At 52.0% G+C, this 13,878-nt stretch overlaps 1 protein-coding gene across 5 annotated transcripts in view; it reads left to right on the top strand.

The window, feature by feature from the left end:
* Positions 1 to 13,878, top strand: part of ELF4 (E74 like ETS transcription factor 4) — a 34,734-nt gene that overhangs the window by 15,144 nt on the left and 5,712 nt on the right. For 4 of the 5 annotated variants that reach the window (XM_037821414.1, XM_037821410.1, XM_037821411.1 and 1 more), the window contains 4 exons: positions 8,150 to 8,430; positions 11,932 to 12,103; positions 12,497 to 12,589; positions 13,558 to 13,749. In XM_037821414.1, the coding sequence (XP_037677342.1) occupies positions 8,359 to 8,430; positions 11,932 to 12,103; positions 12,497 to 12,589; positions 13,558 to 13,749 (529 nt within the window). In that variant the 5' untranslated portion in view covers positions 8,150 to 8,358. Of the gene's footprint in view, positions 1 to 2,282; positions 2,419 to 8,149; positions 8,431 to 11,931; positions 12,104 to 12,496; positions 12,590 to 13,557; positions 13,750 to 13,878 lie in introns of those variants that run through there. The other variant, XM_037821415.1, reaches the window with a different exon arrangement.

Genomic DNA, 13,878 nt, shown 5'->3' with positions numbered 1-13,878 from the left:
TAGCGGAAAACCACAGCCGGGCAGGGGAACCTTCTGTAAGCCCTTGCCCTAAGAGTGAGTGATTGGGGCTGTGCCTGCTCAAAACTGTGAGTTGGAAATACAACAGATTGCAGGCTCTGAATCCTAGAGCTAGAAAGGGCCTTGGACTATCTAATCCAACCCTCTCATTGTGCAGATAGGGAAGCCAAGGCTGACTAAGTAGAAGTGACTTGCTCAAGGTCACATCGTGAATCAGGGGCACAGCCAGGGCCAGAACTCAGGTCTCCTAACCCCTAGACCAAGGCTTGCTTTCTGATGAAAATCTGCCGAGTTTGTATTTGGGGGCCCACATCTCCCTCCAGGCACCTCCACTTCCAAGTGCTCCGTGACATTCTTCTCAGAAGCGAATTTGATGAATTCATTCACATTGAAGGGAGGTGAGGGAGTAAAGCCTTTAGTTCAAGAGTCAGCAGTTTTTTCCCATAAAGGGCCTGAAAGTAAATATTTTAGGTTTTGTGGGCCATACAGTCTCTGTTGGAACTACTCAACCCTGCCATCATGGCACAGAAGCAGTCACAGGCAATACATAGGTGAATGAGCATAGCTGTGTTCCAATAAAACTTTATTTATGGGCACTTTGATTGGAATTTCGTACCATTTTCTTGTGTCATGAAATGTTCTTCTTTTGATTTTTTTTCCAACCATGTAAAAATAGAGAAACCATTCTTAGTTCACCGGCGTACAAAAAGACGGTGTGCCACCTTTGACCTGTGGGTCATCATTTGTTGAGCCCTGATTTAGTCTGAGAAGTCAAGCTAAGGTGTTATGAGAAGGAGGAGAGAACATAGGAGGCCGGGAGGAAAAAGGTAAGGCTTTCAGGAGGTGACATTTTGCTTTGGATCTGGAAGGATGTGTGAGAGCTGGAGAGGTTTCTGAAGTTGGATAATAAGAGGATGGATACAATGACCTTTCAGCTCTCTTTTACATTTGATATCCTGGAATTCTGATTGAAGGAGGCACTTTCAATAGTGGGGATGAGAGGCAAGGAGGAACCCCAGGAGCTCGTGATGAAATCTGGAGGTGAAGCTGCTTTCCCTGTCTGGCCAGGTCCTTGAAAGGCTGTCTTTCCACCTCATCCTTTCTTGCCCCCTCCCCTTTGCATAGGCAACGCGGGAGTGTGGCTTTGCCCCTGTGCCCTTTACTTTCAGGGGCCTGGGAGGCAACCAGCGGGAGAAGGGGGAATCTGGGCGGGGCTCACAACCTGCTCGCTGCCCCGCCCACCTCGTGGAAACCCGGATGTGAGTGAGGTGCATCCGCCTCAGTTTCTAGGACACGCGCTGGCTGGGGCCTTGACGAAGAAAACTGTCCTTTCAATAAATGTTATCTGCCTTAATATCCTGTTGGTGTGGAGTCACATGTTACCCCAGCTTCTAAAAAACCCATTAATGAATTTAATTAGTTTCTGGTCAGTGTTCCCGTTCCCTGCCCCCCCTCCCCAACAATGAAAGCCAGCAGGGCCTACCCACCTGGGGGTGGGGATGGGGTGCTTGCCTTTCGAAGCCACTGCTCGTTCAGCACAGGTAAGTCGCTGCCACACTATTTACCCGGATAATCGGCTGTGCCCCGCCAGGCCTGCTCCTTCGGCCATTGATTGCCTGGGGCCATGATGGGTGGGAGTGTACCTAAATGACTCTCTAGGTCCTCCTTTTCCCGATGAATCCTGTGTTTGAGGAGATAATCTCAACTAAATTGTCCAAACAGAACTCATCTTCTTGCCTTATTTCCTGCCCCAGCTACTCCATCTCTTTTAACATTCCTACAGTGAGAACAGGTGACAAATCTAATGTATACCCCATAGTCGTCACACACACACCCCCTCCTTTTTCGTGGATCTAGGATTCACCTTCTGGGTTCCAGCTGCCTCACCCAGTCTCATTCCATCTCCTCTACACACGGATCCATTCACATGCCCACACCAAACGTATCTTCCTCAAGGACTGCTTGCTTTCTGTCCCACCCTTGCCCAAGAATCTAGAGTAATCCCCAGCTGCTTACCATAGTAAGTTCAGATTCTACTGCCTGCTGAATCAAGGCCCTCTCCACTTGGCCAACATATTTCCCTGACTCCCCAACCAATCCCCTCCTCTCCCAGCATGGCCAAGCTGGTTTCCTCAACCTACCATAAATTTTATAGTTGTGGCTTATGTCCCCCCTCTTTTCAGCCTTCATTTCGTCTTATCCCATCATCTCCATTTCCCTTTATTCCTCTCCATCTATCTAAAGACATGCTGAATACTTCATGAGCAGCCACAGCCAAAAGGACACAAATCAGACCAGGAAATTGAAAAGAAAAAACAAAAAAAACCCACCTTCAGGACATCACAGAGAGCTTTTGCCAACATTAACTCACTGGCCCCTCACAAGGACCCCCTTGATCAGGTACGACGTTGTTATTCTGCTCTCCGTTTTACAGATGAGGAAAGTGAGGCTTGGGAGTCCAGTGGCCTGTCTAAACCACGAGGCAAAGCTGGATCTTCTAGCGGGGAAGCCCATGCTTAGTCTGCAGGGACTTCTAGGGGCCCTCTCCTAGACTGTACTTGGCTTTGGCCCCTTTCCTGTGGCATGTTCTCCCCATCATTGGCTGGTTTTTCGCTTCCCAGAAGAACTTTGTGCCACTCTGCTTCCTCCTGGTTCCTGGAGCATTGGAGAGGAGGAGATGGTGGACTGCAGGCACCTCCAGGAGATGCTCTTTTGGCTTTCCCAGCCCTGAGGAGATAAGGCAGCTGGGGAAATTAGGTTCCATTTGTCAGTCACCCTGCTCCTCCTCCCCCCTCCCCTACTGGGGCTTCTGTAGTGCTCTTCTTGCCACATAACCACAACCCAAAGGGCTGGGGTGGGGTGAAGGAGGTGAGGACGGGGAGCTGAAGCCCTCCACCAACCGCAGCTGTCTGCCCCTCCCCGCAGGGCCCCCAACTCAGGCGAGGAGTCAGTCCTTTCCAAGCCAGCAGCTGGTACCCTCCAGCCCCTCCTGTCTATTTTCTGGAGCCAATGGGGGACTTCTGGGGGTTTATGGAGAGGGGGGATTGGTCCTCTTGTTCTCAGTGTGGTCACCTGAAACTCATCATCTGGTTGAGTGCTTTTTAATTTTCAAAGTGCTTTCCCACCGCCATCTTTATTCACCCGAGCTTCACTGGTGAGTGCCTGCTAAGCCTGGATTACATTCACCCCTCACCCACTTTTAAAGAGGAGGGAGAGCACAGCTCGGAAAGGTGGCTGACTTTTCCAGGGTCACACATCTTGTTGGGATGCAGCCAGGAGACTTGCTTACCCCTCCCACCTGGGCCGTGTACCCCATAGATGGGCCGATGGGACCTCCAGAGAAAGAAGGGACAGCATCTTTTGCTTGTCATCTCCTGTGACCCTGACCTCTGGGACAGGGCAGGGCCTTGGAAGGTAGGGTAGGACTTGAGCCAAGAAAGAGGGCAGCGGGCAGCTGGGGAAGAGTTCAAGGCCTACCTCACCACTGGAGTTCTGACAAGCCCTATGCTGGAATCGGGCAGTGACCAAAGGGCAAGGAAGGAAACTGGGTTTCTTGTAAATAAGCACAGAGAAACCCCAACCAAGAGAGCTTGCAAAACCTTTATTTTTTTCCCTCCCTCTTCCTGATTTCATCTCAAATGGTGGTGGGGGGGAGGGCACTAGTGGAACGAAAGGAGTAGAGGAGAAGGAGCTGACAAAATAGCTGCAGCCAGGGCCGCTTCTCTGGGCACCTGCCAGAGGAGGACACTTTAGTCCAGCCCTAACTGGGCCAAGGTGGGTTGGAATCCCTTGGATGGGTTCATTCTGCTCCATCCATGACTACAGACTGAGTCCCTTACTCTGGCCCACTATCTCTTAAATACTGGTCACTTGGCACAGCATACTATTAGCTGGTGGAGGGGCTGTTTTTAAGTAGAGGGTACAGCTGTTCCTGGGGTAGTTTCCATTTTGTTTGTGGCCATGGGGGCAGGGGTGTTGAGGGAGTGGGAAATGGCATGAAGGAAATTGTCACTTCCTTTCCAGAGAATTCCAGCAAGGTTTCATGGAGGACAGGGTATTTCAGGAGTGAAAACTGGCTCAGAGAGGATGAGGGACTGGAAAAGAATTCTGCTTTGTGGTCTGGCTGACCATCTGGCCCCCAGGTTTCTTGGCATGTGTGAAAATGCCACGGGTGTTACCAGTAATTTTGTGAGAGCCATTGACTCTGCCGAATGGGTGTAGATTTAAACTCACTCCGCAGGGACTGTGGATGTGGCTTCCACATAGGGGCTGTTTCCTGTAGGGGAGGCCTAGATGGGTGGGCTTTGGACACTGCTTGACGTGTTCCAGTGACAGCCCCCAGAAGGGTGTCTGTATGTCTGTAGGGGGCCTGGCCGTGGTGAAGCAAGAGCAGTCCAATCCACTTCTATTTTGCTTTGGTTTTGAAATGCAGTCAGAACCAGAACCACAAAGAGCAAGAAGTGTACATTTGCAGGCCGTGGACATAGGCATCTCATTTCCCTGCTCACTGTTGTGGCACACATGCTCCCACCCAGCGTCCAGGGGCCATAAACTCTCACAAAAGGCTTCACTTTCAGTCCAGGTAGGGCAGGCCCTGGGAGCCAGGGATCCTGCAGTGTCTCGAAGGGAGCTCTCCTCTCACCACCCTGGGAGCTGGGAGCTGTGCAATGATGGAGGGCCAGACAGGGAACTTCACCACCCATTGCTAAGGGTTCCCAGACACCTCAATTCCTTGACCCAAATGTCTGTGCTGCCCCCCCAACCCCCAAACACACACACCCCTCATTCAGCCAGCAAAGCAGTGTCCAGGACTCTAGGCCACTGAAGCTGCATCCCAGCCAAAGGGCTCTGTAAGGACGCCAGAGAGGGGAGCCCCTGATGTGGGCCTCTCTGGCCTCCAGCAGGGCGGGCCTTCTGTGGTGGTGGCTTCTTTGGTTTCAGGTTCCTGGGAGAGGGAGGTTATTTTGAGAGACTGGGGTAGGGGGTGGTTCACTCCTTTGCAGGGGAGAGTGAGTGAAGATGCAAATGAGCCTCCCCCCACCTCTCACTTTCAAATCCTCAAACATCTGAAGGGGAAAGGGGGAAGCTTTCTAGACTGGAAGGTTCCACTGGGGGTGGTAGAAAGAGTTTTCTTAGCCTTGGGTAAGGCAAGAAGGTAGGACAACTACCCCTTCCTTCTACCCTTTTGGAAGTCCCCTGCCCCTTCACCTTAGCTTCAGGCTAGAGCCTGGGGCAGAACAAGATCACCAGGGTGAGCCTTGAATACTGGATACAACTGCACTATACTTCACCGTCCTAGACCAGCAGAACCTGCACCAACCGAGTCCTGAATTTAGACACTTAACACTAGTCGCCAGCTAAAAAAGAGTGACCAGATTAGCCCCTTTCTTTTATATCAAGCCTCTTCTCTTCATGATAACTGCCACAGGTTTTATACAATACAGTGCAGTACTCCAGCTGCCTTCCTCTCACTCCACCCCCACCTCCCTAGTAGAGTAGATCTTGAGGGGCTTGCCCCAAGGACCACATTCTTAGCCTGCTGCTGGCATTCTCTTCCTGGGAAGCAAACAACTTTGAATTTGTGGTGTTGGTTGGGGGTGGGGGAAGGCGGCAGCAGCCCTTTCGCCAGCAGAATGCTGGGCCCTGCCCCCTGTCTCCCCCACCTTCACCGCAGCCTCTTTGAGCCAGCTTTGGCTTGGGTTTGTCATTCTCATGAAGGAGGCCCAGGCTGGCCTGGAGGGGGAGGAACTGATGACTTAGCTTGCGGCTTTGCTGGCCAGCCCAAGGCAGCCCTTTGACACACAGAGACGGCCCCACATATGTTCTCACACCGGGGACACACGCATACACCTTGCATGCATGCGTACCCTACGGTGTGTGTTTGCACACTCACAGCAAACACAGATAGTGTGCTTGGGTAATCAGCAGTGCAAAAAGTACACAGATGTAATGCACATAGAGTGCACACATTTCTCTCATTCTTGCATAAGACCAGTACATGACACCCCCCTCTGCAACAGCCAGCGTATACACGGCTATGCTTATTGTCCAGTCAGCACAGCTGCTGAACGACCGTTCACACATCTATTCATGCATCCATCCCACAAACACGCATCGAGTGGGCTGCTACACGCCAGGCATGATGCAAAGTGCTAAGGTTTCATCAGTGACCCGTGTCAGGGCATTGTCAAGAATGTCAGGAGTCTTCCCTGCCTTCAAGGAAGCCACTGTCGAATTGGGGCAGTAAGGAACCTTCCTTACTGCCCAGGCAGGCAGCAGGGTCATTGCGGAACGACCTTAGTGGAGGGGCGGGCGGTAGGGGGTGGGGGTAGTGGCAGACACAGGAGTTTCGTGTTTAGACAAAGTGGGATTAGGTGAAAGTGATCGCCTTGCCTTTGATTAGTATGAGAATGCTTCCCGGGGGGGCAGACAGACAGGCCTGTGGGAGGGTGAGGAGCTTCGGAATGCGGGCCTTGGGGCGCTCTTGCTAGGGGAGACAGACCTTCCAAGCACAAATGGCCCTGGGAGGCCTTGCAGGCCACCGGCAGTGTCAGGCGGGGGGAGGGGTGGAACTCAGGACAAGGACCGACAAGGACTGCAGTTTCCCCACGGCCTCCTCTGACTCCTGCTGGAGGTGGACCTGGCAGGGTTCGGTCTCTCATTCACCCCAAGAGAAACTCAGATCTGACAGGTTGTGTTGAAGGACTTCTCAAGGGTTTTTTTTGGGGGGGGTGGAAAGGGGTGGGGGTGGGGGTGGGGAGAGGGCAGAGCCAGCCTTGTGGGCTAACGGAAAGGAAGTGGGAGAGGCCTGGGTGTCTCCTGGGGGGTTGGGTGAGGGGGGAAATGGTCATCAGGGAGGTCATCGTGGTCCCCTTCCCTTTCCTCCTCTTTCCCCCTTCCTGAAGTTCCTCATTACTTTCAAGGCCAGGAGAAGGTTTTGCCATCCTGGCACTGCCAAAGGAGTGTCGAGGAGGTAGGGGTCAAGTGTGTTGCTCTTGTGGTGGAACCAGGCTGTTAATAGATCACCCCCCCCACCTACACACACACACGTGCACATGCCACCAAAACAGAACTCTGAGAACCAAAGACATGGTACCTGGAAGCTCAGAAACCCAAGGAGGGAGGTCGGAGTTGAAGCTGGGGATTTGGGAGGCAGGCATGGGTGTGACCCGCTGAGAACATGTTGAAGTGCAGCAAGGGAGCTGACAGTCCTGAGGTGTGGAGACACAGGAAACTATTGGCGGGCGGATGACCTGTGAGCTCCTTTGGAGTTGCAGGCTGTGAGCCCGTTCAGGGAGGGGAGGGCTTCAGCAGACAGGGAAGATTTCCTGGAAAAGGGGCCTGAGCCGGCCCTGGAGGCTGGGGAAGTTTCCGCCGGCCCCTCCCCCAGCTGGGGTTCTCCTCACAAGTTCCCAGGGTGACAGTTCAGTCTTGAAACTGAAAGCAAAGCTGAACCAAGAACGCAAACCCACCCATAGCACACAGGCCTTCCTCTCCGGCGGGGGTGGCGGCGGGGCGTGTACGATCACATAGGACATCTGGGCCACCTGTCCTTTCTCCAGGCCCTCTGGAGGCGTGGCTGGGAGTCCCATTGCTGTCCCTGAACCAACTGGAGCCAGGCTGAGTCTGGAAGAGTACTCTGTGTACCCACGTGTCCCCCCCACACACAAAAGATTCTTTCCCAAGCCAAGGGAATTTTACGGATTCGTCATGCCCCATCCCTGAGGCCAAGCCGGGTCCCTGGCTTTTCCCATGGCCCCACCCTTGGGGATTAATTAGTCTTTACAGTGGAGAGAGGCTAAAGTCCCTCTGTCACCTTCTGGAGGAGGGAGGGAGGCTGTGCATCTTCGAGGCTCGCTCGGGGTGCAGATGCTGGTGACCCGAGCTGGCACCTCGGTTTGCCACTTCCCACTGGCGGTGACTCAGGTGACTTCTTCTTTTCTCCTCCTTCCTTTACCTGCCTCCTTTCCTCTCCTTCCCCTTTCTTCTCTCATTGTCCTCCTCTGTTTGCTTTGCCTCTACTGGCAGTCTGCCCTGCCATGGCAGGGCCCCTCTGGTTCACCAGCTGGCCTGGGAATAGAGCTCAAGGCAAGTGACTTCCTCACTGCCCTCATCTCTCCCTTTTCCCTAGGTTGCTCCTGCCATTGGCCCAGCCCAGCATGCAGCCTTGAGCCTGGCTTAGGCTCCCACCTACCCCAGCTCTCTACATTCCCAGTTTTCCTGCAGCTCAGGGTGTTGGCTCTAGGCTCTGAGGGACCTGAGCAGCTTCTCATCCTCAGGAAAAGTCCACAGCTCCAGAGGGCCTGGCAATTCCTGCTGTCAGCTCCCTGAGGACACAGTATGGCTATTACCCTGCAGCCCAGTGACCTGATCTTTGAGTTTGCAAGCAACGGGATGGATGATATCCACCAGGTACGGCCCCAGAGCACAAAGCACAGTCAGCCAGTGCAGACAGACAGACCCAGACAGGCAGGCAGACAGCCAGAGATCTGGCTAGCTGGGAGGCTAGCCAGTCAGCAAATACTGGTCAAGCCCCTACTATGCTCAGTGCACTGGGCCTGCCTGCCAGCCAGACTGGGCACCAGCTAAGTCACTTGTGCAGCCAGTGAATACTCAGTGGGCAGTCATTTCATGAGCCAGTTGTCCATGTGCAATTACGAGACACGTGCGATTACCAAGCCGGCCAAGCAGCTGCTAAGTAAATCAGCTGAGCTGTGGGTCAGTCAGCCATGTGGACTGGATGCACAAGGTGTAGACTGACAACCAAATGATTTTTCGGCCCTTCCCTTCACCTGCTGGGATGACCACATAGCAAGGGTGTGAACACTGCCAGCTGGAACTGCAGGTGGAGTCCAGCCCCTGGCGTCTTCACACTCGTGTCTCCAGCCAGGGTTACATGGGCCCTCCCTCATGTAACTGTTTTTTCAGCCCTAATCACCTGAGGATCCAGGACAAACTGAAAACCAGGTCCTTGGGTGGGAGGAAGTTGGAAAATGGGACAGAACTCTGGCACTCGGGTCTCCACTGCTCCATACTTTGCCCTGCTCTTGGCACTGGGCCCAAGAGGGCATGTTTTCCCTGTGCTTACATGTCCCATTGAATGGGGTCCTGGCACACACGTGCCTCCCTCCACTCCCCTCTTTCCACAGAATGGAGAAAGCAGAGGCAGTCAGTAGAAGGAGTGAAAGATTAGGAGTCAGGAGCCCTGGGTTCTGATCCCAGTTTGGTCACAGAGTCACCTGGGCAAGCCCTGCAAACCCCCGATCCCCGCAGTCTGGGCTGCCATCTCCCCATCTTCACAAAGAGGAGATCCAATTGGATTTTCTCTAAGGACACCCCAGCCTAACACTGGTGCTCTTTATCCTAAATCCTTATGAGGATGAAAAACTTTTCCAATCCCTACCGCTCTGCTGAAGGCTGCCCCCTAGTGGGCTCTTAGCACATCGCCTAGCTTGTTCTTATATCGTGATTAAGCAATTTATTGAATACCTCTGTTGTGCCAAGGTTCGTGGAAGCCATCGTGTGAGAAGGGAAGACAACGTCCGACCATACCTGGGCTCTCAATGCTACTTGCCGTATTTTACTTGTTTCTAGTCTGCTTGGTAACCATTTCTGTGCCTCATAGAAACTGTTCTTACCTCCCAACCCCACACCTGCCCCTTCATCCTCAGCAGAGAATCACTTGCCCAATCTAAAGAGAAACTCAAAGTCAAGGGTGCTCTCAATTGCTCTCCCTTCTCCCTTTTATCTTATCTATAACATTGCTTGTTCTTATTTCCTTTTCCCCGGCCTGGGAGGAAGAAGTGTCCCTCTTCCTTCCTAGGGCAACCCCCTACCCCTGTACATAGTCTGTTCTCTCCTGCCTCCTTTAAGACCTCAAACCATCAGTCACATCCTCCCTTTCTCTTGGATCTTTCAGACCTTCCAGATCTTTTTCCTCAACCTAGAACATCTTCAGGTCTCCCCAACCCCAAAAGAAAACCTTCCCTCCCTTCTGCCTCCCTCCCCCAGCTCCGCCCTGCAAAAATACCACCTTCTTAGCTCCACCCTCTGTTTCTACTTTCTCACCTCCCTTTCGCTCTTTTTAGGAAATGCTTTTTATTGTGAAATGTATCAGGAATACAAAAGAGTGCATAAATCATCTATGCACAGTTTAAAGAATAACGATAAAGCAAATACCTATCTACTTATCACCCAGGTTAAGAAATAAAACATCACTTGTCTCCTAGAAGCCCCCTGATACCTAGCACTTAATGAGCATTTACTGTAGGCCAGGCCCTGCTTTAAATGCTTCATGCATATCGACCTGTTGAAACAACCCTCGAGGGTAGAGACTCTGGTTACCCCAATTTTGGAGATGAGGAAACTGATACACAGAGAGGTTAGGTAACTTGCTGAAGGTCACTCAACTACTAAGTAGCAGAGTAGGCTTTTTGAACCCAGGCAGTCTGGCTTTAGATCAAATCAATCCAACAGATTGTTCTGAGGTCCTGGAAATGTTCTCCATTTGTGCAGTCCAGGATGGGAGCCACTAACCACGTGTGCCTATGGAGTGCTCAAAATGTGACTAGCATGAACACAATGTTGAATTTGAAATTTTATTGAAATTTTAATAAATTCACACTTAGATTTAAGGAGCCACCGTGGCTAGTGGCTATCTTACTGGACAGCCCCAGCCCTAGAATCCATGGCCACAGTCACTACCCTTGACTGCCTGCTCCAGTTTGTCCTCTCTGAGATCCATTGTGACCTGGCTTGGGACACCAGCATGCTCCTGAAACTGCTCTAGCCAAGGTGACTGCCTGGTGGCCAAACCCAAAGGCCTTTCATCCATTTTTATTCTTCTGGATCCCTCAGGAACATTAGACAGAGCTTGCCATTCTCATTCATGGGAAGAAAGAATCCACATTCCCACTCAAGAAAATTGGGAAAATACCGAAAAGGAGAAAGAAGGAAAAAAAATCACCCAAAGTCCCACCAACCAAAATATAACTATTATTAACATTCTGGTTTACTTCCTGCTCTACATAATTTAGGAAAAAAACGTAGTTGCAATCACACTCCTTTTTTATTTAACATAGCTCAATTTCAGAGCAACTATATTCTCCATCTGTCTAATTCTCATCCTGATCTTATCCACTCTAAGGAGTTTAGTGACCACCAGCAAAACCTTTTGTGCTCTTGGACACTTATTTCTGACTCCCTGTTAGGCATCTCTGTTTAAAATATCCCAAAGATACTTTGGAGTCACCATATCCAGACACTCCACCCCTTATCTTTCTCCCAAAACCTCCTCCTCCTCTCATGTTCGCCATTAACTTGAACAATATCTCCATCCACCCACTGAATCAAGCTGGAAACTTGAAACCCTCTTCCCCATCCAGGCTGTTACTGGGCCCTGCCCTTTCTACCCCTATAATGCCTCAGTTCTTCTGTCTTCATTCCCACCGTGGTTGCCACAGACAGAGCCCTAGGATGCCTGCCAATCTGAGCCCCTTACACTGGCTACAAGCTGGGTCCCCAATCTGAATATAGGCTGAGTCCCTTACCCAACTACAGATCGAGCCCCTTGCCCCTGCCATTGACTATTCCTTTCCCAGTGGCTTCAGAATGAGCCCAACCCTTCTCAACTGAGCCCTGATCCTGGCCACAGATTACCCATAGTTACAACCAATGAAAATGCCTGCCCTTGGTTGAGGGCAGGTGGTGCAGAGCTAACCCGTCTCTCTCAATCAAGAGCCCACTCGAATTACTGTCGAGTAATGTTAGACCCAGGGCTGTATCATCCCATATCAAGGACAGCCCCCCAAGGGCTCCAGGAACTAGGAGTTGCAGGAAGGGCCAGTTTCTGGTAGAGAGGGCTTCCTAGAAGAGGAGGGTGGCCCTTGAACCAGATCCCTATCTTCTCCATAGCTGGAAGACCCCTCGGTGTTCCCAGCTGTGATCGTGGAGCAGGTACCCTACCCCGAATTACTGCATCTGTACTCAGGACTGGAGCTGGACGACGTTCACAATGGCATTATAACGGATGGGACCTTGTGCATGACGGAGGATAAAATCCTGGAAGGCAGATTTTTGCTGGCAGGTCTGTTCCCTTCCCAGGCAGGCAAATATGGTGGAGAGAGGGGTTCTGTCTCCAGGGAACAGTAGCTGGCTGAATGGCTTCCAGGGGGTGGTTAGGACAGGCAAAAGGTAGTGCTGCTTTACAGAGGAGGGAACCATCTTAATGGGTGCATGATCATTAGAGACAGGGTGGGACAATGAGGTGTGGAGACCAGCTGGGGAGGTGTGGAGCAAAAGGTGGATAGTGAGGGCAGGAGACTAGGGCCCCCGCGGTTCCTCTGCTTACCTCTCCCGTAGCTTCTTAGCCTTCTTAGCATCATCCTCCGGGCTGGTTCTAATTATAGCTGTAGCCCCTGTCCTCTGTGCCCTGAGGGGACTTTTCTTCTCTCCTCTCCCTCCTCCAACCTGGGGCCAGATGACAATGAGGTAACCTCGCACACCATGTCATCCACCGAAGTCTTGCTCAATGTGGAGTCTCCCAACAACATCCTGGATGAGAAGCAGATCTGTAAGTTTGAACTCCAGTGCCTTAACTCAAGACAGCAAAAAAAAATTCCACTTGTAAATACCTCATATGTGTAATGGATTCTCAGGCACGTGTGCATACAGGTTTATGAACCCTCACCTGCCAAAATATATGGAAACACACTCTTGAGCTGTGGGTGGGATGGGAGGGGGGGCAAGAGGGTGCTAGAGCCAAGGAAAAGATGGCCAGGGTGACTTATCAGGCTTCTCTGTTGTCTTGCCTGGCTCCCAGGAAGACTAAGAAATGCAGGGTGTGACATAGTTGGGGTATTGGCATAGGATTTTAGAAATGTACTGGACTGGGAACATCCTCGTCCCTTCCCTGTTCTTGGAGGCCAGCCCCTAAGAGGGCTCCGATCCCAGCTGTCCCCACCTGACCCCTACTTCCCAGAGGGCCCCCAAAGCAGGCTCCTCCCATAGTCCCTGATGCCCTAAAGCCACCGGAGGATCCCCTGCCCTAACTGCTCTTTCCCGGAAAGTGCTGTGATATATTGGGGAAACAAAGCCCTGAGGCCAAAAGCTAAGAGTCCTAGCTTTTTACTCCTGTCACTAATGTTCATTCAGGATTCAACAAATATTTACTGAGTGCCTGCCCATAGCATGCCTTGCCATCTCTGGGTTTCAGCTTACTCACCAGTAAAGCAGAGGGCTAAACGGTTTCTAAGGCCCCTTCAAGTGGTAAAATGAAGTGAATGACTAAATCGAGGTGGCCCTTTACCCTGGATGTAGCCCAGGAACTTCCCCACTGCCACCAGTGGGCTATAAAATGTGGCAGCTGTGATTGGGGGCAGCACGTGCCCACAACATTTGCAGATGTTTCCTCCTCTCATGTGAGGCATTTTCAGGTGTATCCTGCATCTGGGGCTGTGTGGACGGGCACCCACCCCCTCTACCCCACCCTGCTCCCCATATGCACCGGGCCCCAGCCACCTCAGGCCTTTCTTCTTGCAGTCAGCACCTCCGAAACGCCTCCAGACTCAGACCCTGCTCCAGCTGTCACTCTGCCCAACTACCTGTTTCCTGTCTCTGAGGCCAATGCCCTGAACAGGCAGGGCGACACTGGTGGCCAGGAGGGGCACTCTCTGGAGGAGAAGGTCTCCAGAGAGGAAAGTGCCAAGAAGACTGGGAAAATAAAGAAGAGAAGTAAGTATCTCTGTGTGTGTGTGTGTGTGTGTGTGTGTGTGTGTGTGTGTGTGTGTGTGTGTGTGTGTGTGTGTGTGTGTGTGTGTGTGTGTGTGTGTGTGTCTGTCTGTGAGGGGTTGGGAGTAGGGG

This window comes from Choloepus didactylus, chromosome X, assembly GCF_015220235.1.
Source record: "Choloepus didactylus isolate mChoDid1 chromosome X, mChoDid1.pri, whole genome shotgun sequence".
Lineage (NCBI taxonomy): Eukaryota > Metazoa > Chordata > Mammalia > Pilosa > Megalonychidae > Choloepus > Choloepus didactylus.
This window is presented reverse-complemented; position numbering and strand designations above follow the sequence as displayed.